Here is a 27,012-nt window from a genome sequence, read left to right on the forward strand (position 1 = left end):
GACTATGGGAGAATGGATTAGCAACCTATACTTGCATCCCCAAGCCTGTTAAAAGAACCAAACTTTGAGGATTGTCTTAAAAGCATTGAAATCATGGCATCAGGAGGAATTATGTTCCAGAATACGAGTGCCCCAGCAGAAAAAGATTGCTTCCTAGATATCTTCAGACAGAATGTTTAAGCAGCTAGTGCCTATTACATGCCATTTCTGCTACATCTAATGAGACAAGTACATGTAATCAGGAAGAAACCGGAATTTCATAGCAGCGAGTATAGGGATCTGTTCTTTCAAAGTGCTTATAACTTTTGTTTGTGTGTAGCATTTCTCCCAAAGGGATTGCTAGCTATTGGACCTTTCTATTCCTTCCCCAGATGACCAACACATTAGCTCTGGAATACCAACACAGTGAAGACACTTTAGCTTTGATTAGAAATAATATTCATTAAAACAAAATCAACAATAAACACCAAATGCAATAGACATTTAAACAATAACACAGCAGCACATTAAAATAGTGGTCCTTAAAATCAGATTAAACTACATAATAATATAAAACATTAATCCTTATGATTAAGAATGTTGCTCCAGCTAAGTGTCCCAAGACTATCCTTTTTATGCCACGTAGTCCCTCACCAATCCTGTTGTCTCCTAAACACATCATCTGCAGGCCCAATTAAAGGCCTATGGAGTTTACTTCTTGTAGCAGCTAGAATACAATCTCTAGGTTAATGTAGCTATTTTCTTCCCTGAGGTGACAATCTCTCTCTCTCTCTGAAGCAATCCCTCCTCTTTCCTTGTAGTAGCATTGTCCTTTTCCCACCCTCTGAATCCATTTTTTCTGAGCTGCTTGACTGTCATCCTATTCCCCAGCATTCTGATTTAACTTCCACTGGTTGAGACAATATTTTCCATAAGTCTCCTCCAAGGCCCCTTCCTGACTTAATTCCAGGGCTGAGGGCTAGCCAACCAGAAAATGCTGCTAATGGAACAGGCTTCATTTGAAACAGAACAAAATTTACTAAGAATGAATTGGAACTGATTGCTGGGGATAGAAGAAAGTGAGAAGGATGAATCAAGTCAATTCACTTATCTTTTTCATATAAGAAAATATAATTTTGAATCCATGTAAATATAGCGGTCACAAGCTGCCTTCTCAGGGCATTTAGCAATAGTGTGTTATCAAATCATTGCTGACTCTTAGTGACCATGTTGTTGTGTTCCTAACCTAATCTTTTGATTGTGGATATACTGCTATTGTAACTTAGTTCAGGTGCTGACTATCCTCTTTTCTTCCACCTTTCTCAGCATTAGTCTTCTCCAGTGGGTTAGGTCTTTGCATAATATGTTTAAAGTAGGAGAATTTGAGCCTGATTAGAATATTGAACTGATTTGTTTTATGATCTAGTCAGAACTGCCAAGTTGGACCTAAAAGAAGCATATTACCAAGTGTGGGTGACAAGTGGAAAAATGCTTTCAATTGGTCACTAGGTTACTTCTAATTCCTTCCATTCAGTTTACAAGGGGCATCGCCATGTTTATGCAACTAATTAACGAGGTGCTACCCAAACACCTGTTTAAGGGAGTCTTGGTTTACCTAGATAACATTCTAATTTACACAGAAACCATGGATGAACACACAAAACTGGTGAAAGCTGTTTTGGAAAAGCTTCTAGCAACCAATTTATACATTAAACTCTCCAAATGTGAGTTTCATCAATCTAAACTTGATTACCTGGGGTACCAATCTCTCATGAGATAGTAAAAATGGATCCAGAAAAGTAGGTGTGATACTAGATTGGGAGGCACCATGCACCCATAAACAGCTGCAGAGCTTTCTAGACTTCACAAACTTTTACAGAGTGTTCATTCCTGCTTTTTTTCTCAAATCGCAGTACCATTAACCAATCTGCTCAAAACAAGAGGGGAGAGAAAACCCAAACTGGGAAACCCTTCTAAAGGTCCATGGAATGCCAAACAGTCTTTGAAAAGCTCAAGAGAGTAAACCTTTTTTTTCATAAAGACATAAATTCTTTTCAGTAATTGATATGATACAGATCTTCAAGAACTATGCTAATAAAATTTCAAAAGTGGATATTTTGCTTCTAAGATTTCCGCATCATTATATAGTTCTTCTGATGCTTAGAAGAAGGAATAGAGTTTATATGGAGATTGAAATGAGACTATTCTACAGAAGATTTTTAAAAACTACAAAGAGAAACTGAATGAATATTTAACAACAATTTGGATAAAGATACATTTAACGATTATTTGGCAAGCGAGCAAAGTCATTATGAGAGGTTATTTAATCAAATACAATTGCTTAGAAAAGAAAAAAATCAAGAAAAGATGCAAAAGATATTGGAGGAATTTAAAATGAAAAAAAATATGACTTACAGAAGAACCAACAAACTCTAAAATTATACAAATTAAATTATTATGCCAACTATTATGTAGCCTCCTCCATTAGCGGGTTCCCTCGTGGTTGGGGCCTTGGTCATTGATTTAGGATAGGAAGAGCCCCTGAAGGAGATTTCTGGGAAACATAATCCCCAGCAAGGGGAGTTAAATCAGAATGCTGGAAGTAGGACAATAGATTCAAGCAGCTGGGGATAAAAGGACTGAGAGGGAAGAACTAGAACAAAAATATTATGTGGAAATGAGGCTGCATTCCCTAAGAAAGAGATTGTCACCACAAGGAAGAAAACATGGCTAAGCCTCAGCCTAAAGACTGTATCCTGGCTGCCATGAGAGAAAGACTCCTTAGGCCTCAGTGGGCTTGCAGATGACATTTTTATGAGACAACAGCTTCCACATCATTGCTCACCATAAGGGTGCATGTTTTAAATTATTGTGTTGTTTGAGTTTATCTTAATGGTCATAATTTTTCTAATTAAAGCCTGTAAGTCCCTGTGTTGGTGTGCATGGGCCAGGTTGGGCTGGTCACCTGAGAAAGGGATAAAAGGGCCTGATTGCCCGCAGTCCTTTCGGAGGAAGCTCTACACCTGTGATAGTGAACTTATGGCACCTGTGCCACAGGTAGCACACAGAGCCATATCTGCTGGCACGCGAGCCGTCAGCTCTAGCACGCATGCGTGCGCTGGCCAGCTGATTTTCGGCCTTCCAGAGGGCCGGGGAAGGCCATTTTCCAGGCTTCAGGAAAGCCTCCGGAGTCTGGGGAGGACGAAAAGCAGGACTTCCAAAAGCTTGGAAACAGGCATGTTTTGGCCTCTGGAGAGCCTCCGGAGCCTGGGGGAGGCTGTTTTCGCCATCCCTGTGGCTCAAGGAAAACCTCTGAAACCTGGGGAGGGTAAAAACTCCCCTCCGTATAGTGTGTGTGTGTGTGTCTCACACACAAATGTACAGGGGGCGCTGCATTGTGGGCTTTGGCACACATTTACAAAAAGATTCACCATTCTACACTATGTTGACCATTCTGGAAATGTAAATAAAATTTAACTATGTGAAACAAAGACATTATGAGTTTTCAAATAAACTAGGAAGATTATTGACATATAGATTAAGAAAAGAAAGAGAAAAGGTAACGATTGGTAAAATCCAGGAGGGCAAGACAATATTGACAGATAACTTCTGTATCAAAAATTCATTTTATAATATCTACTCAAATTCATATAAGAAAAAGGACATAAACTTACAAAAAATGTATATGAGTATCTTTTAAAATAACTAATGAAGCTTTCACAGGTGCAAAAACAATGTATAAATGATCCTATAACTGCTTTTGAAATACCAGATGCTATTAAAAAGATGAAAACAGGCAAGGCTGCAAGCCTTAATGGTTATCTGCCAGCACTGTGTCTCTGGATTCTTTATAGGATGAACAGGTCAGACTTTTCACAAAATGATTAATGGATACAAATAAGAACAAAGAAATAGCAGAGCATTTTAATCTCACAGGACATTTTGTTACAGAACTCAAAAATTCTGCAACCCAGAAATTTTGCAACCACAATTAAGCAAGAAACAGCTAAACTGATACATATCATCAGTTTTAAGCTATTTCAGGAAAACTGATCAATGCAATGTTCTTTTTTTACATGCACTGCAATTATTAATTGATGAGATGCTTGTAAGTCCCCTGCCAGCTTCATTTGTATTGGTATCTTAACTTACTTTTTCTTTGCCCATCCTGTTATGTATTTTAATCCCAAAACAGGGAATTAATGTCCTTTATCTGGAGAGGAAAATACAATGGGTCAAGCAAGGAGGAGCAAGAATAGTTTTCTGAATAATTCATTTGGGTTGGAATAATCTTGTCTCTTTTAATTATCTCCTAATTAGTTTAGCTGAATGTTGTGGATAGATATATTTTTCTTGAGTTTGCTAATATGTTTCAAGAGCTATCTCATTACACATTCTTGTAGATAACATATGGTAGTTAAATGTAGGGGAGATACAGTGTTCTGGTAGATTTAGAACTGGATGAATAACTGCATAACTCTTAAATGATTTTGCATTGATAGTGAAATAGACTTCTCAAGAAATGTGAGTCTGTTCCACCTGATTCAACAGCATGCCTACAATTGACCTACAGATTAGTCTCCTCTATTTTTAATTAGTTGTTGGAATGGGCAGTAGTGATAATTTTGACAAACAGGAGAATGAGACAAGACAATGGTCAGAGAAAAGAAATCTAAAGCAGTACTATAATTTGGGAAAGCATCTCTGACTTAACCTTCCCTAGTTCTCTTGAACATAAAAGGAGAAAACTTGCAAGAGTCTGTTACTGTAATCTTATAATAACTGTCCTTAAGGAAGCCAAAGATGCTTTTTCAAGAAGCAACTAGACTTTCATGTTTTTCTTTGAAGATATTTTGTTTCTCATTTAAGAAGATGAAGAAGCTTCTTGGATGAGAAGCGAAATGTTTTCAGAGAAAAACATGAAAGTCAAATTGCCTCTTGAAAAAGCACCTTTGGGACAACTATGACCTGGATGCCTGGGAACCTCCATAGACAGGTTGTTAAGGAAGTAATTTGCTGGAGCTATTTGCTTGTCAACTTTTCCAGGAACAAGGGTGGCTAATGTGAGAAAACAGAGCCCATACAGAGGTTGTGGAATGAAAATTACAATATTGAAACTCAGAAGAGAATCATGCACAGATCTTCTTCCTAGCTTATTCCCACAAGTACAAGCTCCACTTTTCGGATCATTGAACACCACTTTGCACGGTCATCAAAGGGTGCAGGCCCGTAGCTTACATATCTCTGTTGATGATGTCTTGCCAACTCTGTTTTGGTGGCCTGCCCTTGACTTCTAGTTGGTAGACAGGCTTGATAGGTAATCATGCACAGATGTCTAGGAGAAAAATGCTTTCAGAGTCCGATAGTTTTATATTATTTTATTTTGCAAGATTCCCTTTACATTTATTTTTCCACGAGGAAACAGTTGAGAAACCAGTTCTCAGCTAATGAACAAGCAACAATGATAAACATCATTGGCTACCATAGACCTCCCTTCTTTACTGAAGAGAATTGTCAACTGGCAGATGATCCGATCTATAGGTTTGAAAGAAGATTACTGTCATCTATTGTTACCTTCCTCATCTTAAATAAACAGATGCCTCCTGCAGCACCCTGCTGGCCAAAACGGGGTGCAGGGGGTCTGTGCGCAGCCCCCTGCACCTTGTTTTTGCCTTCCAGGGCCTCCTGAAGCACTCTGCCAGGCGAAAACTGGCTATGCTGTCTATTTCAGGCTAGTTTTGGGTTGTTTTTCAGCCTCTTTTTGGCCAGCAGAGTGCTGCAGGAGGCCAAAAACAAGTCATAGGGAGCTGTATTGCCCTGTTTTAGTTTAGTTTAGTTTAGTTTTATTAGAATTTGTAGGCCGCCCTTTTCCCTGAGGGGACTCAGGGCGGCTCACATAAAACTAGGAAGGGGGGATACAGACAACAAAATAGAGACATATACTAAAAATAGTAGGCAACATCCATACAACATTCGGGAGGGGCAATTATCCTTATCCCCAGGCCTGACGGGCGAGCCAGTTCTTTAGGGCTGTGCGGAAGGCTTGGACGGTGGAGAGGGTACGAATCTCCACAGGGAGCTCGTTCCAAAGGGAACGTTTTAGCCACCAGAGGCACCATGTATGTTGAATGTTGATTTTATTTATATGCTGCCCTTTCCCCCCGAAGGGGACTCAGGGCGGCTCACAACTCAACCAGGGAAGGGGGATACAAACAAAAAATTAAACGACATAAAACAATACATAATTTAAAACACACAACAGTCATACCAATTCGAGATGGGGGCAACAGTTCTTTAGCCCCAGGCCTGTCGGAACAGCCAGGTTTTAAGGGCTTTGTGGAAGGCCTGGAGGGTGGTGAGGGTTCGAATGTCCATAGGGAGTTTGTTCCAGAGGGTCGGAGCAGCCACAGAGAAGGCTCTCCTCCGGGTAGTCGCCAGTCGACACTGGCTGGCGGATGGAATTCGGAGGAGGCCTAATCTGTGGGATCTAATCGGTCTAGTGGAGGTAATTGGCAGCAGGCGGTCTCTCAAGTATCCAGGTCCAATACCATGAAGGGCTTTATAAGTGACGACTAGCGCCTTGAAACGTATCTGGAGACCAATAGGCAGCCAGTGCAGCTCGCAGAGGATAGGTGTTGCGTGGGTGAACCGAGGTGCACCCACGATCGCTTGCGTGGCTGCATTCTGGACAAGCTGAAGTCGCCGAATGCTCTTCAAGGGCTGCCCCATGTAGAGCACGTTGCAGTAGCCCAGTCTAGAGGTCACAAGGGCGCGAGTGACTGTTGTGAGGGCCTCCCGGTTCAGGTAGGGACGCAACTGGTGCATCAGGCGAACCTGGGCAAATGCCCCCCTGGTCACAGCCGACAAGTGGTGTTCAAAAGTCAGCTGAGGGTCCAGGAGGACTCCCAAATTGCGACCAAATTGGGATGGTTGTTTGATATTTCTAGGCCAGCCCCGCGGGCCGGATTAGGCACCCTGCAGGCCGGATCTGGTCTGCAGTCCTTGAGTTCGACACCTAAACCAACTCAACTAACTGTGTCTGTAGGTGGATTATAAGCTTTTTGACAGATAGGAAGCAAGGTGAAGCTAAGGAAAATTACATCTAATATCTGGGTAAATACCTCCTCAGGGCTGTATATTCTCTCTATTGCTCTTTTATCTATATATCAATGATTGCATCTATAGAGATCTCTCTTTTAAAGCACTAAAGTTTGCAGATGATACTACAGGTATCAGTCTCATTCAAGATGGTGATGTGTCTGCATAGAGATGTCCATCTATCTGGAATTTTTGGCTGGTGTTCCTGTACTGAATGGAAACTTGGATTCAGTGGCCGAAGTATATAGTTCAAGTGTATAGTTTTGTAATTCTTATAACTTTGGTTTTGCTCATATTATCTATAAAAATTAAAAACACTTTAGACGTATGTACTGTAAGTATTGTATGTATGTATGCATGCATGCATATGTGTTTATGATTCATATATCACAAATCAGCCATTTTTGAGTTTTATGCACAACTTGTCATGACATAAACAAGATGTTATGATTCAACAGTATTGCATAGAAATGGGTAATAAAATCCAAAGGCTCTATCTGCTTTTGTGCATGAAAGGAGTAACTTTGCAACATAATGGCATTGTAAAGTAATAGAAATATTATTCATTTATTTAAAAATTGTGATGATTCTGATTTTTATATTGTGACACAATAAAGAAATTTCGCTCTTTGTAAATTCCATCTCATTAGTCCTTTCACACTTTTTCACATTTCCACACTACATAGTAAATAAAATTAAGAAGTTTCCTATTTATGTTAAGAATATATGAAGGTTTTTTTCACTGAATTTATTTTCCTTGTTGAAGCGGACTCAAAAAAGTTAAGATACTGGTATGACCCCATGATGAAAAATCTTCTTGCACATGACACATAAAATGGGATAGATTTTAACTGCCTAGTTGTGGCTGCTATATTGATTGCTCATCTGGCCTTTTTGCAGATGCCCTTGCTTCCTCAGGAATTACTCTGAAGCTTCTTTGGAACTTTCTATGAATTATCCTAAGTGTGGTTTGAGAAAGACATTAAGAAGTAATAGTAATAAATAATAAAATAAATTGGATAAAAGTATATTAAGCCTAGAGGTTTACTCTATTACCTGCTGTGGCAAAATAATAATAATAACTCTCCCCCAGCAATAATAATGAAATACATTAGTTTCTGAAGAAACAAAATTTGTATAAAGAGGTAATGTTCACTTACTTGAAATATCTGTTTCAAGGAGAAGAGGGCCCGCCTTAACTCCCGTCCATTTGAGTTGTACAATTTCTCTGAAAGGACAAAATGTTTAAAAATTATCTGATTATTTGTAATCAGTTGAGGAGCCTGTTGTTTAGGAAAAAAATATCCCCCCTTCCCTATGGCAATGTTTATATAACATGTAATACCATGTATATGTAAAAAAGGGGCAATAATAATAAAGAATAAAGAAAAACAAACTCAGAGCCAGATTGGATTGAGAAATTCTGTGCCATATCTCTAATCTAAAAGAGTAATTTGGGAGTAGTAATAGGATATCTCAATGCATTAATCATTTACATATAATATAAATAATTTCCTATAGCAACATTATTAAATATGTTTTAAAAGTTTATTTTTCAAATTTTATAAATCCTGACAGTATGAATTTTAACTTACTTTAACTTAACTTTAGCATATTTTTTACCATTAAGCCAACAGTTTACCAAGTGAAAATATTTCCAAAAAATATTGTGATACAATCTGGGAAGTTATATTTAATGAGAAAAAAACCCTGTATTGTATAGCTATGGAGACCACAACCATTTGTTGTAGTCTCTTGGACCTTTGGAAGTTACAATGTATTTATGACAGTTGTACTATCCTGGGATCATCATTTATAACCTTTCCAGCTGCCTTCTTCTTCTTCTTTTTTTAATAAATGTTTTTTAATTTTAATTTAAAACAGGTACAGCATCTTTCTTTACATCTGTAGAAAATGTATCAATCAATTACAGATAAGTTTTGGTACATCTCCTCCACAGTCAACCAACATAACTCATATTAACTCAAGCATTATTATATATCCATTTTCATTTAACTGTAATTATTATTTAGAAATATTAATAAAAGTAATAATCTTGAACAATACCTGCCCACACCGGTGGGAAAAGAAAAAATAAAAAAAGGGCAAATAAAAAATAAAAATAAAAATAAAAAATAAAAATAATACAAAAAAAGACAAAAACGACAAGAGACAAGGCAGGAAAACAAAACAAAACACAGGTGTCTATTATGAAAAAAAAAAGAAGTATATCAACTGGTTACAACATGCTTTGGTGCTTCTCTTCCATTAGCTCATATTAATTCAAATATCTTAACTCGTATATTTACCATATCAACATCATTATACCTCCAGTTTTAATTACCTATGGTTATTTAACCATAGCTATTCCTTAGCTATGCTAAAGAATTAATCCATAACACATGCTGACAATTCATTTACTTATTTGTAGAATCCTCTATTATCATCAAATCCTCATGTCCTATTTTAGCTGGACATCCATAATATTTAATTATGTCATATATCATAACATTTTCCCAGTATTGATTAACATTTGATTGTATGTATTTTATTTAGTTTTTTTAATAGTGATAATTATTGTAGTTAATACTCTTTATGTATAATCTAAAGATGTTTTCTCATATCCAATTGTTAGTTATCATATCAACTCCACATTATATACATTACTATCAATATCAATTATTATTCAACTATATCTGTTACAAAAAAAAGCAATTAGGTTTAGCTAGTTTTCAATTGTATTCTTCAATCTATCAGCCAGTTCCAAATTATATATATTACTATCCATATCAGTCATTATTCAGCTATATCTATTACACATTAAGGTAATCAGATTTAGCTAATTTTAAATTACGTTCTTCCATCTGTCAGCCAGTGTCTCTCCAATAGCAAAATCTTCTCAAATCAATTGCCACGCGTTGAATAAATTTGCCAAATGTTTTCATAAGCAAATCCAGACAAAAATATTTTCGCACCTTTGGACTCTGAATGTCAGTGATGAAATAATAATGTTGTCCTGGGCTTGTAAAATTTTCCAAATTAACTTTAATTCTCAAGGGTGGATTTTCCATTCCTCCTGCACTCTGTCTCTTTAAATGAGTCTTCTTTATAGCTCCCCCCCTCCTTTCTTCCTCTGAGAAAGACCAGACACCATTTCTCACATTTTCCATTTGTATTTTAGGAACATTTAAACATTCAACGATCTCAGTTTTTACTTCATATTTTAAAATCAGATGATCCAGTTTTCTTTCCAGCCTTTGATAAGAGTCAAAAAGCCCTCTACATGCGGAAAAAAGAATCTGAAATGAAATCTTAGAGGTATTTTGAGACGCCATGATGTGTCGCAGTTAAAAATTGCAAGCTCGCCAGAACTCATTGATAGCGGAACAGCGACAGCTCCCGAGGGACATAATTATACATTTCTCTACAAAAGAATCTAGAAATGCGATTGTGCAAAAGTTTCATAATAACAGTTTCCGAGTTGACGGCCAGGACCTGATTGTTTTCAAAGATATTCCTTTTCAGATGCTGAAGGCAAGAAGGGACTACACCTTTTTAACTAAGGATCTTAGGAGTCAACAGATTCGATACAGATGGGAGGCCCCTGCCGGTATCACGGTTACATTTGAGAATCAAAGATTTCGTCTTAACTCTGTTTCGGAGGCTCAAGATTTCTATTGTAGGATTCTGAAGGCGGGACTTCCTGACGCGCTTGGAAGAGAGGAGAGACAAGCGGAAGGAGAAGGCAAGCGGCTGGCCATGTGGCTGCAAGATGGAGGGGGTAGCCCCTCCTCCCTCGGAGAAGCAGAAAAACGGAGATCGAGAATTTAGACACTTCAAAATGCTTGCTAAAGTTGAGGACTGAATGGGGGTTTGAGACCTCCGGTAGAAAAAGCGGACTAATTTTTATCAGAAGGGAAAGCTGGGTGAAACTACTTTGAGCTAGATTTTAAATTAACGTTAGCATAAATTTGATAGTGGTAAACATCAGGCAAGCAAGGGATGAGGGTAAAATTTACGTTGTTTAAAGCTTATTAGAACAGAAAGCCGGTTGGGATTATCTTAAGATAAATGTAAAAAGAATGCGGAATGATTTATGTTGTTTAAACTTTGTTAGATGGGACTATTTTAAAATAGAAGGTTAACTGACTCTTGCTGAAAGTATTATTTGAATATGATCCATGCTATTTAACTTTTATTTGAAGGGAAAGTTGGTTGAAATCGCTCTGAGTTACATTTTAAACAAATGCTAGTATAAATTTGATAGTGGTAAATATCAGACAAGTAAGGGATGAGGGTAAAATGCATGTGGAATGAACTACGTTATTTGTGGTAAACATCAGACAAGCAAGGGATGAGGGTAAAATTTACGTTGTTTAAAGCTTATTAGAACAGAAAGCCGCTTGGGATTATCTTAAGATAAGTGTAAAAAGAATGCGGAATGATTTATGCTGTTTAAACTTTGTTAGAAGGGACTACCTTAAAATAGAAGGTTAACTGACTCTTGCTGAAAGTATTATTTGAATATGTGGAATGATCCATGCTACTTAAATCGCTCTGAGTTATATTTTAAACAAATGCTAGTATAAATTTGATAGTGGTAAATATCAGACAAGTGAGGGATGAGGGTAAAATGCATGTGGAATGAACTAAGTTATTTAAATCCTATTAGAAGAGGAAGTCGGTTGGAATTATCTTAAGATAGAAATTGATTCCTGTGTAAAGTAATATCTGATCTACGCTGCTTAACTTTACTAAGAAGGGGAAGTTTGGTTAGATTATTTTGAATTACTATTTGAAAAGGGGGTAAAGAAAGATCATTTACGCTGTTTAAATTTTACTAGAAGGGAAAGTTTGATTACTTGTCTGTAAAGTTATATTTGAATATATGGCATGAACCACGTTGCTTAAATTTTATTGGAAGGGATCATGAGGTTTAGGAAGAGGAACGGGAGAATCTACAGAAGGTTGGGGTAAATAGCAAAGAAGTAAGAGACGAGAATAAAATATAGATAGAATGATTTATACTATTTAAGCATAGATAAAGATGGGGGGCTGAGATCAACGCAAAGAGTGGTTTCTTTTTTTTCCTTTTTTTTTCTTTTTTTCTCTTTTCTCTTTTCTTTTCTCCTTTTTTTTTTCTCTGCCTTTTTTTTTTCTTTTGATATATTACTTTTATTTTTTAATCCATATGTATACAAGATATTTTAGACAGAAGGTAGTGCCAGGTGTGGGCCCTGGGAAGTCGGGAGGATTAGGGATGGGGATTGTGGGGGGTGGGGTGGGGGGGTGTTAACATAGTCTTAATAACAAGAATGTATTTATATACGGTGGTTCTTTTTTTTTTTCTTTTTTTTTATTTTTTTTTTCTCCTTGGTTCATTTTACTTTTATCAGATCAAACAACACTCGAATAAAGGCATACACCAAGGAGGGAGGTAGAGGGAAAGAAGAGGGAGGAGTAAGGAAGGAGTAAGGGGAACGTAAGGAGGGTGTCCGGGGAGTAAGGGGAGAAGGAAGGTTTGAGGGGAAAGGGAAGTAGGAGGGGAGTGTTAGAGGGAGAAAGGAAAGTTGGAGGGGGTAGATGGGGTGTATGGAGGATGAAAGGGTTAGGTGGGGTTGTGAATGATGAGTTGTGTTTCCTTTTTACTTGTTCGTTTTATTCCCTTTTTCTTTTTTTTCTTTTCTTATAGTAAATACCCTGTATATAAATGATTGCAAATGGAATGTGAAAATTGAATAAAATATATTTAAAAAAAAAAAAAATCCCCTGGACAACCCCACCCCCTCTGGCTATGCAGAGCACTGCTTACCGACATAGCGGTATCCTGAAGCCGCCAAGCCGCAGGGGGAGAAAGGTGCTCACATTGGCGCCTTTGTGATACCACTAGGTTGGGGAGTGGTGTTCTGCCTGGCTGGAGGGAAGAGTTGCCGGGCGGCTGCTCCCTTGCAAACTGGCTCCCGAAGAGCCAGGCATAGCTTCAGGGGCAAAGCAGCCATGAGGTGACCATGAGCAACCACCCAGCAAACCCCCTCTCCAGCTGGGCCCAGCTCCATGCACTGACCTAGGGGGTATCCCTAATGTGCCAAGCCGCAGGAGCTGGGGAGAGGGCAGAGCGCCACTTGACTTGGCGCCTTAGGGATACCCCTAGTTCAGTGAATGGCGCTCTGCTCGGCTGGAGAGAGGGTTTGCCGGGTGGTTGCTCATGAGCTTGGTCACCTCATGGCTGCTTCGCCCGAGGCTGTGCCCGGCTCTTCGGGAGCCAGTTCGCAAGGGAGCAGCCATCCGGCAACCCCAAAACAATAAGCCCTCCCCTATAATAAGCCCTAGGCCATATTTTCTATGTAAAAAAATAATAAGGCCCTGTCATATTTTGGGGGAAACATGGTAATTGAATGCACAAGTTTCTAATTTAAAATTAAACTCAATCAATATAGGTATTTAATGTTCTAACACAAAATTATCTTATCAATGTTAAATTGCTGCCCCTGATCAATCTATTTCCTTGATAAGAAATCCTTCTTGCAAAAGGTAAATTCAGGTTCTAGTTTCTAACTAGAAAGAGTGGTTGCGAGTCTGACATTATATGCATTTAAATATATCAATACATATCTAAGAACTCTTTCTTCTCCTGGATGGATATCTCAGGTCTCTAAAATTTCACAAAGAAACCTGAATACAAAAGTAGACATTTATTAATAAAATTAGGCCAAGGAAAAAGAAATAAGAAACAATGTTCAATAAACTGAGAATCAGGATGTTTATTTTTGACTTTATGCGAAGTTCTCACTTTTTAAATGTAGGAGACAGATGAAAAAAATGCATTATTTTCAGTGCAGCTGTTCTCCCCCCACCCAATACTTGACAGGAAAGCTATAAAATGTTATCTGAGGCCATCCATTGAATACATTTACTACAACTAAGCTTCAGTTCTGAAGGAAAATAAACCCAAGATAAATTTTCAGAATATACTTAGATTGCAATAAAAAAAGCTTTTGTAAAATATTTTCCATAAAGGCCACTAGAGGCTGATCTAACTCTGCATTAAAGGATATCCAGATATCTTAAATTATTTCCACATAACAAATTTCATCTTGGAGAAACATTCATCTTACAGGTCTTTTCCCCCTCCCCCCAAGTAATTCTGATTTGGAAGTGCACCCAAGGTAGCTACCCTTGAAGAGCATTGAGAAAATACAACTGCTGCACCGTTTTTGGAGCCCCTAAAGTAGTACATATTATACCGGTATTTCTGCAAGTGCAATTTGTTTGGGTGAAATTTGAGGTGTTGGTTTACCACCTTTAAAGCTCTACATGAGATGGGTCTAGGCTACATGGGGAACCTTCTCTGGTCTGCCCCACTGCTGTTGACAAGAGGAGGCATGCTGTGGACCTCATTGGTCAGGGAATTCTGATTGGCAGGATCAGCCCTTGTGGTAGGCAACTGACAGACTTGGGGATGAGTGTGGCAGGTACTGGTAGTTCTGCTTGGATGGGTAACCCCCGAGGTGACATTTAGCAAGTTCTGACCACTTCTGGAGAACCGGTAGTGGAAATTTTGAGTAGTTTGGAGAACCTGTAAATACCTCTGACTGGCCCTATCCCCCCTCTGCCTCCGGAGTCCCAGCTGATCGGGAGGAAATGGGGATTTTGCAGTAAACTTCCCCTGGAGTGTGGAGGGAATAGAGATTTTACAATATCCTTCCCCTGGAGTGGGGTGGGAATGGAGATGTTACAGTATCCTTCCCCTGCCACACCCACCAAGCCATGCTCACAGAACCAGTAGTAAACATTTTTTAATCTGGCCACAGGGTAACACAGGTGGTTGTAGTCCCAGAGGAATGCCTTGTTGAGTCAGAATCTGCATTTGTTGCATCATTTGTTGAAAATTGGTTGCAAGATTCCTGGGCATGGTTTCAGCATTCCAGAACTCAAAATTATTATTATTTGATTAAGGAGAGTAATTCAAATGAATGTCATGCATTAGGGAAACCAGGAGATTCAGGCAGTTCAAATGAGCATAAAGATCTATTGTAAGTTTACTTCTCTACAAGAATCTGAATGACTGTCAGTCAAGGGAAATTAGCTGTAGTTAAAAATAGAAAGGAATTCAAGATGGACTGGACTTAAAATCTCTTGTGGATGTTAAGGACTCATGATTGATGATGTGTTTGACCCCTCCCTAGGGCTCAGCCTGGTCATCGCCTACAAATGTTTTCTGAGTGATACTTCAAATCTTATGCAAAATACATCCATATCCATATTATTCGTTCATGCAGTGGTAATTACATATATTTATAATCTTATGACTAAATTATATTATTTAGCTTATAACTGTTGTATTCAGATAGCTGGAAAAAATATTGTGATGCAGTAGAACTGAATAATATAAATATAGGCAGCCAATGCCACTTGACGTTGACATTATAATCAGTCTGTAGAATAAAAAAGGTAGTCTTTGACTTATGACCACAACTGAACCCAAAATTTCTGTAATCTTGCCTCAATTTACAACCTTTCTTGCAATAGTTGCTAAATGAATCACTGCAGTAGATAAGTTAGTAACCAAGTTTTAAGTAGTTTCATGACTTTGCTTATCAGGTTGCAAAAGGTGATCACATGCCTGATTCCAGAACACTGCAATCGCCATAAATATGAGTCAGTTGCCAAGCATCTGAATTTTGATCACATGATCATGGGGATGCTGCAATGGTCATATGAAAATGGTTATATGTCACATTTTTCACTGCTGCTGTAACTTTGAATGGTCACTAAATGAACTATTGTAAGTCGCAGACTACCTTATGTGTTTTTATGGGTGTGAATTGGAAATCTCTCTCAGAATTTCATTTAACAATTTTATATATAACATGGATCAATGGCTTGAAAGAACATTAAGCTTTGTCCAGGTATTCAAACTTCCAATATCATAAAGGGAAATCCTACAAGGAAATGATGTATAAGCCTTTTATTCTGCTTCTAGTATATATTAAGGCCTGCTCCACAATTAAGAATAAAATAAAATAACCCATGACTTTCTGTGCTTATTTATGTAATCTTATGTAATATTGTATTGGTATTAGAATTGCCTCATAGAACATAGCTGAACTGAAGAAATTGAGATGACAACATAATTCATCCTTAACATTAAGATCTGTTTTAGTCTTAGTCTAATGAATGAATTCAACTTTTTAAATTGGTAAACCATATTTTCATAGCAATAGCAATAGCAGTTAGACTTATGTACCGCTTCATAGGGCGTTCAGCCCTCTCTAAGCGGTTTACAGAGTCAGCATATTGCCCCCAACAACAATCTGGGTTCTCATTTTACCCACCTCGGAAGGATGGAAGGCTGAGTCAACCTTGAGCCGGTGAGATTTGAACAGCCGAACTGCAGAACTGAAGTAGCCTGCAGTGCTGCATTTAACCACTATGCCACCTCAGCTCTTTGAATAGGATGACACATTATGTTAAACTTAAAAGAAATCACAGTAAGAGCTGTGAATATAGACCTGTTGTTCCTACCTCAAGTTTTTTTACTCCGAGGACTTGACCAGAAGCTTAGAAAACCCTGTAGTTTCAGATATCCTTAGGTCTAAAATAACTGAATATTTGACATGGGGGGAGGGAGAGATCGATACATCGTCTCAATAAATACATACAAAGCCCTATCTTTTATGCTAAAAAATGATAAAATATAAGATTTTTTCCAGGGTTTAAAATTCAGGGGGTTATATGATGTTATGTTTTGTGTTATATGATGTTGCTCCTATCTTCAAAAAAGGGGGGAAAACTCATCCAGGAAACTATAGACCAGTGGTAATCAACCTGGTCCCAACCGCTAGCTTTCCAGTGGACGTTCCAGCTTTCATGGTGGGCAGTAGGAGTTTTATCCGATACTGAAGCACTTTCTTTTTTTAAAATTTAATTGACTTAAAAAAAAAAATTCATAGCATTATTTAAAAATTTTCATTAGGTTTTCATAAAATCACCATTATTGTGGAACTGGTGGGCGGTTATAAAATTTTACTACTAACAGAGATACAAAAGTGGGCGGTAGATATAAAAAGGTTGACTACCCGTGCTATAGACCAATGAGCCTGATATCAATTCTTGGGAAGAGCCTAGAAATCAAGCAACAAATCTGTTAACATCTAGAAACAAAATTATAACCTGAAGCCAACATGAATTCATCAAAATCAGATCATGTCAAACAAATCTTATTTCATTCTTCAACAAAGTGACTAAATTAGTGAACCAGCACAATATGCTTGGATTTCAGTAAGGCATTTGATAAACCTATTTCTTGGTCAACTAAAAAAAAAAAAAAAGTAGGCTAGACAGCACCACCACTAGATGGATTTGTAACTGCTTGACAGATCAAAATTAACATGGGACTTCAAACGTCAATGGGGCTACATCCAGGGGTGAAATCAACTTACCTTCACTACTGGTTTGCAAATGGGAGCACCACATTTTTCCAGTGGAAAAATTTGCCTTCGGTTGCTGTGGGTGCTCCATCAATTGAGATTTTTAAGAATTGGACAGCCCCTTTTCTGGACCCTGCTTGAGCAGGGGGTTGGACTAGATGACCTCCAAGGATCCCTCCAATGCTGTTATTCTGTTATTAAAATGTGGATTACTTCCAAGTATTTCTTAGTTCTTTAAATGATAGTCCTTGGTTCTTAGCTAACTTGAAGCACTTCTATTTAATTCATGCATTATACAAGACATTTATTATTAAGTACCTTTGGAAAATTCTAATTAATTTGGGAGATGTTTTAGACAATTATAAACAGATATATTGACTCTGGGGATTTTATTTTTCAAATACTTTCAAATGATTATGTTTCCGTATTTTGTTTTATAGATCTTTCTCTTTTTCTCTGTGTGTGTGTCACACACACACACACAGAAACACACACACAGAAACATACACACACACACACACACACACACACACAGACTTTTCCTTGAGTAGCAAATAAGCAAATAAGGTAGCAAATAAGAAAAAGAAAAGAAAACAGGCAAATTCTCATTTACTTTGCTGGCTTTTCAGGAGGGTTGCCAATGACCAAAATATGGCAAAAATATTTGTTACAAAATTAAGCAGAAATATGGCATAACACTTTTAAAAAGTTAAAATGTCAAACTTAACAAAATAAAAAGCATCTAATTTTCACTAGATTACTCTAAAACATGTTTTAACTTACTTATAAATTCAAATTTTTCAGAAAAAATATGACATCACAGAAATTCACATCCTAGTAATAACTGGGAATGTGTAGTCATAACTATTGGCTTCAAAATGCAGGTATAACTGACTTCCGGGGGAGGGGTCGCCGTCGTCGGCAGCTTAACTGAGCTGCCCCCAGAGTTCTGGTTCGTATATCTACTTAACATCTATAGATATCTCTTTTTTCAGGCAAGAAAAAAGCAGGGAGGGACCCAGGCGGCTAGATCCTTCTTTGTAGTTTGCAATTTTTTTTTTTTTTTTTTGGCTGTAAACGGAGAAGGAGGATCGCCTTAAGCTGAGTCATTTACTCCGGCCAGATCTTCTCAGCTGTTTTTTTTTCAGCTCAAGGTGAGGAACCCCCCCACCCCAGGACATTCTTTTGAAACTAAGCCATTGAAAATAAATACGAGCAGAGACCAAACCTGTGAACTTTTCTTTATTTTTTTTTCTATCAAAATACCAGCTTCAATGTTATAAAAAACTCCTTTGTTTAATTGTTTTTAAAATGGCAACTTTTTAGCTTCCGCATTTGCTATAACGATATATCTCCAACTTCCTGGCACAGAATCAAAGGAATAATTTCTCACAATTTAATTAGCCCCCTTGAAGATCTTTTCTTATCAACCTCTAAAAATTTACTGAAATTATATTATCTGAAATCAATGCGAGCAGAGACTTTGTTTGCTTCCTTTCTATAATGGCACCAAAATCAAAGTTGGCGAGACGTTCTCTTAGCAATACATCTCAGGTATTTGCTACAAAGTCGCAGCCCTTACCTTCTACGCCCCCTACTGGAGATTTGTTAATGAAAGAATTTCTTTTCGAGACTCTTAAAGAATTTAGAGAGGAGATGAAGCAACTTATTACAGACTTATGTGATAAGCTTGATACCAAGATTGCTCAAACAAAGGAGGATATGGTAGGACTTGTAACTGTTTTGACAGATTATGTTGCTGGAATGGAAGATAAGTTGGAACTCCTGGAGGAAGCCAACACCAACCTGACATCTAAAATTGAATTGCTGCAACAGAAAGTTGAAAACGCAGAAAAACAACTTGTTATGACAAACTACAAAAAGATGGAGCTTGCATTAAGAGTTAGGGGATTGCGTGAAAACGAACAGGAGAACTTGAAACAGATTTTTTCAGAGGCTTTCAGTCGTTTGGTGGGAAGTCCGGGACTCAACTTTGATTGGCAGATCCAAAAAATTCGTGGGTGGCGAAACAGAGACAGCTTCCGAGAGATGTAGTTATATATTTTGCTACAAGAGAATCCAGAAATGCGATATTACAAGAGTTTTATAATACCAGGCTGCGAATTGACAGACAGGACTTGATTGTTTTCAAGGAAATACCACCCCAAATGTTAAGAGCTAGGAGAGACTATGCCTTTTTAGTTAAAGAACTCAGAAATCGTCAAATACAGTATAGATGGGATGCGCCATTTGGTATTATAATTACATTTCGTGAGCAAAAATATAGTCTCAACTCTGTATGGGAAGCCCGAGATTTTTATTATAAGACCCTAAAGGCGGGACATCCTGAACCACCTGGACCCGGAGAAAGACAAAGAGAAGGACAAGAGAAACAACAAAACACACAATCACAAGACAGGAAGTATTGCTTTCCCCTCCCGGAAGAGCAGAAGACCAGAGAACAAGGACCTAGCCGTGCTCCCAGACGAATGGAAAATAAGGTGGATCGCAGCAACATCTATGATTATCAGCCATTGATTAAGGAGATATCTACGAAACCATTATAAAAGAGAAAGTAAACATCTTGCCATATCAAACAGCTCAAAAACGATATAACTTCTCTGTAAGAAAATTATACTAAATTAACTGATCCAAAATATTTGTTTAACTTTGAACTAGGTCAATATTTTGTGACTTTTGTTTTGCATAAAATGGTATAGTTGTATATCGATGAAGAGACATTAAGGCTGAAAGAACTGATGCTGATCTCTTTGGAAGATATATTGTATGGGATCTAAAAAGACTTGATGGATAATTTTGAATTTTTATACAAATTACTGATGACTTATTTTCCAGGGTGAGGAGGGCGGAGATCGTGGTGATTTTTCTGGATCGCGGCTCAGTTCGGATGGAGTTGGGAGGTGTGGTGTAGACGGCAGGGTAGTAGAGGTCGAATGAGAGCTTATTTTGAGATGGAAACTTTATTGATGTTTGTAAAAATTGTTATCTGAATATACTGTTTGGAAGGATACATCCAGGGAGTTTGCAGGAGATCTAGGCGGAGCATATATGAGAGGAACACGGATGAATATAAAACATATGTATGTGTATGTATATGTGTGTGTGTGTGTGTATATATATATATATGTATGTGTGTGTGTGTGTGTGTGTGTGTGTGTGTGTGTGTGTGTGTATGTGTATATATATGTATATGGATACGGACAGAGGCAGGGACGAGAAGAGCTGGAAGAGGAAATCGAGAGAAAAATTCGAGATGTGTTTAAATTGTGTCATAGAGGAAGGAGGCATAAAAGGGACAAATTAAGGGTTTGGAAACAGACAGATATTTAGATAAAGAGATAAGGCCTCTAGCTAGAGAAGAATTCTACTTGGTTAACTTACTTGGTTTTAACATAGTCTGAAAACCTGCAAGTAATTAATTAATTGAGATTAGGACTGTTTAACTTTTTGTAGTGATAAGAAGCTGAGCTCAAAGCAGAGAGTTTATTGACTTTTTTTCTTTCTTATTCTTCTTTTCTTTTACTCTTTTTTTTTTCTTTTAACTTTTAACTTACTTGGTTCTAATATACTCCAGACTGTGTTTGATAAAAAGTTATACCGGGTATGGGATCTGGGAAGTCGGGAGGGGGAAAGGGAGGGGGGATCATAGGGGGGGGGAGGGGGGAAATATAGTTTATGTCAATTTTTAAAACAATAAGAACGCACTTGTATACTGTTGCTTTTCTTTTTCTTTTAATTTTAGTATAAAATAAGAAGCCGAATACATTGATGAATAGTAGAAATACACCGAAGTGAGGAGTAGAGGGAAAGAAGAGGGAGGGGCAGAGAGGGAGTGAGAGGGGAATGGAAGGAGGGTGAGATGGAAGGGAGGGGGAGAAAGGAATGTTAGAGGGGGAGGGGAAGTAGAAGAGGGGAATGTTGAAGGGGAGAAAGGAAAGTTGGAGGGGGGAGAAAGAAAGGGTGTATGGAGGGTTGAAGTGTTATGTTGGTTTTGTACTTTGGAATAAAAGAAGAGTTATGTTTATTGCTTAATGTTATATGGCCTCAATCTTGCACAGTATATATGTGATTATATAAAATGAAAATGAAAATGAAAAAATGAATAAAAATATTTTAAAAGAAAAAAAAAAGAAAAAGAAAATAAGAAAAAAAAAGGAAAAAAAAAAGAAAAAAAATACAAAATGCAGGTATAACTGATTGATGAAATCCATGCCTCTTTTATTGTGTTTTGTACACATTGCAGTTTTTTTTTAAAAAAGGTGAAATTTTCTTTACTCAGTTGCACCTGCCATTGCTGTGAAACTTTTGTTCCATAGAGGTTTGAATATTATAAAAATTATAAAAATCATTGTAATGCTGAGGGAAGTTCAACAATGGACCAGAGGCAATGGGCTACCCATCATTGGTTGTATTAAAGCAGAGATAATGGGTTTGAGAATGATCAAACGATTAAAAATAATCCTATGAAGACTGACGACAGAAAATGGGAAAGTTTAGTTTAGATTTGTGCATATGCGAGACGAGAATGGCCGCCAGGCTCTTTCGCTCTGGCTTCGGTAGGCGAAAAGCGTTGGAAACCCTACGAAACTAGCCTGGAGACTATGCGGGAAGGGGTCCCTGTAGAAGATCATGATTCAGGGGACCCGAAAAGGCAGTTATCTGGGGAGTTGCCACTTTCGAGCGGCTCCCGGTCGGTGCGGCCGCCCACGGTGGCTCTCATACTGCTTGGCAGCGAGCATGGCGACACTGTGCAGACGGCGGTGTTTTCGGCAGTCGTGGCGTCTTTCAGCCTCATTTTTTCGACCGTGGGGAGCCCCTGGATCTATGCCGGACTATCATCGCCCCATGGAGAGGATGGTCAGCCTGTGACAGTGCTGGGCGAGACTGGGCAGCTGGCTCTATCTGCCACCGCCGCCGCCCCTCCTTTTCTATTCGACTTGGCCTTCCCTTCGGCATGGCCTCTCCTCCACTTTGCCCTCGCTGCTACGGGGCCTCCTCTTACTCGACTTTTGGCTCTTTCTAATCGCAGCCTCTGGGCTTCTGGACTTGTGATCTCAGCCCCATCCATTACGACCATTGCCACCTGCTGTTGCCCCAGGAGTGCCGCCTCAGACAGCGCCATTATTCAACTCACCTCACTTTGGCGCTATGGATTTTGGATGGGCGGGGGCACCTACAGCGAGTGTGAGGGTCCTTTGGCATGCTGGTGACGCCTATAGCTTGCTCCGTGTTGCACTTTTTCAGTGGAAGGGAGCAACGGAAGATGGCGAAGACACGGTGGGGACTTAACACCTTTTCAGCCGACGCATCCCCCCCTTCAATCCACCTCAGCCACGCCAGACTTTGGACCCCTTTGCTACACCGTTCCAGGTCTATAGGAGAGGAGGGAAGACAAGACACTCTCCCCCTACCCCATCACCGGTTTCCAGCTATTTGAACTGTATGAACCGCTTGCACAATATTAACACCTGTGCAAATTTTTCTGTATATGGAATGTTTGTATGCATGTAAATGAATGATCCCACGTTTTAAATTAATTTAATTTTATATCCTCTATTTTATTGTACTATTATATGCTTTTAACGGTTACAGTGGAGTATGTGTTCTGACTCAGCAGCAGTCTTCTGTGAGTCTTTTCGGGATGCCATATTAATTATGCAGCTGGGGCTCGTTAGAGGGATATTTTGGGGATAAAAGGACGGATGGTACCATGCCCTAGTTGCAGGAGTCAACGTTCCTTGATTCGTTCAACACTGATAGATCATCAATCGTGGTTTATGTAAGATATACTTGGAAAACTGCTGTTTTCTGTAACCCTGATTCAAGAAGATACACTTGGAGAAGTGCTTTGATTTCTGTAACCCTGATTCTTAGGGACTTTGGAAGAAGTCTTTGCTTTCGTTTTGTTCAACTTGTGTTGCGGTAAGAAAGATTTGTTTTTCATTTCGTTATCTCGTTAGAGACTTTATTTATGTTATTTTTGGCTCGCAGCCAATCTGAGCCGAGAACTGATAAAGAGAGTTCCTTTTAAGTTGTTTGCCTGTCTTCTGTTTAACGAGTGGAGAAGGGGGGACAGAACAGATATGTATGCGGAGAATGTCTGTCCGGTACATATGAGGGGACTGAGAGTGCGGCCTGGAGCCCCCTCCACTGAGTGCAGAAGCAGAAGTGGATGGGGGCCCGGGATCCACCTCTCGTCCTAGAGTGAATGGTATGAATGGCCTGCCGAGAAGAACGGGGGCCGTGGGAGGGGAGGAGGGGTCTACGGGGATGGGGCCGGGCCGAAGCATCTCGGTTATGACTGGGAGGGGCAGGTATGACGGGAGCTACAGGGCTAGCCATTACTGAGAAAGGAGGGTTTGCTACGTCACAGCGATCCCTTGTTCCGGCCCTGAAAGCTCAACTCAAGGACCTGGTGACAAGAGAAGTCAGGGCCCTGATCTCAGGTTGCTGTTGCTAAATGCCAGGTCTGTGATCCATAAAGTTCCCCTCGTCCAGGACTTAATATTAGATGAGGGGGCAGACCTGGCATGTATTACTGAAACCTGGCTGGGCCACGAGGGAGGAGTCCCCCTCTCAGAAATGTGCCCAGAAGGGTTTCAGGTGCTCCACCAACCACGACACCAGAGAAGGGGTGGGGGAGTGGCAGCTATTATCCGAGAGTCATTAGCTCTTCGCAGGATCCCTGCTCCAGAGACTGTCGGGTGTGAGCCCCTTCTTGTGAAGTTGGACCTAGGGGGTCAAGTGGGCTTGTTTTTGACGTACCTACCTCCCAGCTGCATCACAACAGCCCTGCCTGCACTCCTAGAGTCAGTAGCTGGACTGGCAGTCGAGTTCCCCAGACTGATAGTACTGGGGGACTTCAACCTACCATCTCTTGGCGAATGCTCAGATGGGGCTCAGGAGTTCATGGCTTCCATGACAACTATGGACTTGACCGAGGTAATTCAGGGTCCGACTCATACAGCGGGACACACGCTCGACCTCGTGTTTCTCTCGGGGCAGTGGAGACGTGATCTGGAACTAAAGGGTATAGAGATCTCGCCCTTGTCATGGTCAGATCACTTCCTGCTGAGGCTTGATTTTCGGAAGCTACTCCCACACTGCAGGAAGGTGGAGCCGATTAAATGGTTCTGCCCCAGGCGCCTGATGGACCCATTGGGATTTCAGACGGAGCTTGGAGAGATACCTGACTCTCTTGCCCACAATCCGACAGAGTCCTTGGTCGCTGCTTGGAATACAGCGGCGGCTGAGGCACTAGATCGGATTGTGCCTTTGCGGCCTCTCCGTGGCAGTGGATCCAGGAGAGCACCTTGGTTTACCGAGGAACTCCGGGAGATGAAGTGTCAAAAGAGACGCCTAGAGCGACGTTGGAGGGCTAGTAACTCTGAATCTGACAACTAAGAGCCTTTATTAGGACTTATTTAGTGGCGATACGGGCGGCAAAATGTACTCATTTTTCCGCTCTTATTGCATCCGCAGAATCTCGCCTGGCTGCCCTGTTTAGGATAACTCGCTCCCTCCTGAAGGGGGAGGACGTGGGGGAACCCTTACAGGGAAGGGCTGAGGAATTTGCTCAGTTTCTGTTGGACAAAGTCACTCAGATTCGGATGGACCTTGACTCCACTTGGACAGTACCAGCGGAGATGCCGAGGGAGGGCCTTGATCAGATTTCTTGGAGTGAGTTCCAGCTTGTCACTCCTGAGGAAGTGGACAAGGCCATGGGAGCGATGAGTGCTGCCACCTGTTTACTGGACCCGTGCCCCTCCTGGTTGGTCTCGACCAGCAGGGAGGTAACACAAGGCTGGCTCCAGAGGATCGCGAACACCTCTCTGCAGGAGGGATCTTTCTCGCAACCTTTGAAGGAAGCGGTGGTAAGACCCCTCCTTAAGAAGCCTTCTCTGGACCCAGCTATCCTCAAAAACTATTGTCCAGTCTCCAACCTCCTATTTTTAGGGAAGGTTGTTGAGAAGGTGGTGGCCTTTCAACTCCGACGGACCTTGGATGAAGCAGATTATCTAGACCCCTTTCAGTCTGGTTTCAGGCCTGGCTACTGCACTGAAGCCGCTTTGGTTGTGCTGACCAATGATCTCTGGCGGGCCAGGGATAGAGGACATTCCTCTATCCTGGTGCTCCTTGACCTCTCAGTGGCCTTCGATACCATTGACCATGGTATCCTTCTGTGACGGCTGGAAGAGGTGGGAGTGGGAGGCACAGTTTTATGGTGGTTCTCTTCTTACCTCTCGGGCAGGTCACAGTCGGTGTTGGTTGGAGGACAGAGGTCGACCCCCAGGCCCCTTAAATAGGGGGTGCCGCAGGGCTCGGTCTTGTCCCCCCCTCCTATTTAATATCTACATGAAGCCACTGGGTGAGATCATTCTCCGGCATGGGATTAAATACCATCAATATGCGGATGATACTCAGTTGTATCTCTCCGCCCCATGCCAACTCAGTGTAGCGGTGGAAGTGATGTGCCAGTGCCTGGAAGCTGTCAGGGCCTGGAAGCTGTCAGGGCCTGGATGGGAATGAACAAGCTTGCACTCAATCCTGACAAGACCAAGTGGCTATGGATGTTGCCCCCCAAGGACAGTCCAGACATTCCATCCCTAAGCCTGGTGGGTGAAACTTTACACCCCTCAGAGAGGGTCCGCAACTTGGGTGTCCTCCTGGACCCGCAGCTGACATTAGAACATCATTTGTCAGCTGTGACCAGGGGGGGGGGTTTGCCCAGGTTCGCCTGGTGCACCAGTTGCGGCCTACCTGGACTGGGAGGCACTTCAAATAGTCACTCATGCCCTCATCACCTCAAGACTTGACTACTGTAACGCGCTCTACATGGGGCTGCCCCTGAAAAGTGTTCAGAGACTATAATTGGTTCAGAATGCAGCCGCGCGAGCGATATTGGGTGTACTGAGATACACCCACGTTACACCTATCCTCCGCGAGCTGCACTGGCTTCATCTCGGTCTCCGAACACGCTTCAAGGTGCTTGTTATTACTCTTAAAGCCCTACATGGCCTAGGACCTGGATATCTGCGAGACCGTCTTCTGCCACATACCTCCCAACGGCCGATAAGATCACATACTACAAGATGCTAGAGGAGGATTTGGGCTACCTGATTGGGAGCTATATTATCAGGCAACAAACTTGATGTGGATTAAGGAATGGATATCATTAAAAAACTCTAGATTATTGAATGTAGAAGGTCACGACTTACTGTTGGGATGGCATGCTTTCTTATGGTATAAGGGAACTAAATCACATCGTTACTTTAGAAGACATTATATAAGGGAGGCGTTGTTGTTAAACTGGGAAAAGGTTAAAAGATTACACTATTTGAAAATTCCAGTCTGGATATCAACAATTGAAGCATTTTCATATCCAATAATATATAAAAAGGAACAAACAGTCAGATATATAGAATTATTGAATACAGAGGGTGAGTTCAAATCTATTCAAGAGTTGAAACAAGAAGGGATGGAA

General features: G+C 40.2%; 1 protein-coding gene across 1 annotated transcript in view; it reads right to left on the reverse strand.

The window, feature by feature from the left end:
- The window catches only part of FHOD3 (formin homology 2 domain containing 3), a 285,174-nt gene that overhangs the window by 154,095 nt on the left and 104,067 nt on the right, over positions 1 to 27,012 (reverse strand). The window contains exon 4 of the mRNA XM_032237770.1: positions 8,238 to 8,305. Within this exon, the coding sequence (XP_032093661.1) occupies positions 8,238 to 8,305 (68 nt within the window). The remainder of the gene's footprint in view (positions 1 to 8,237; positions 8,306 to 27,012) is intronic.

The sequence above is a fragment of the Thamnophis elegans genome, chromosome Z (genome assembly GCF_009769535.1).
Source record: "Thamnophis elegans isolate rThaEle1 chromosome Z, rThaEle1.pri, whole genome shotgun sequence".
In the NCBI taxonomy this organism is placed as follows: domain Eukaryota; kingdom Metazoa; phylum Chordata; class Lepidosauria; order Squamata; family Colubridae; genus Thamnophis; species Thamnophis elegans.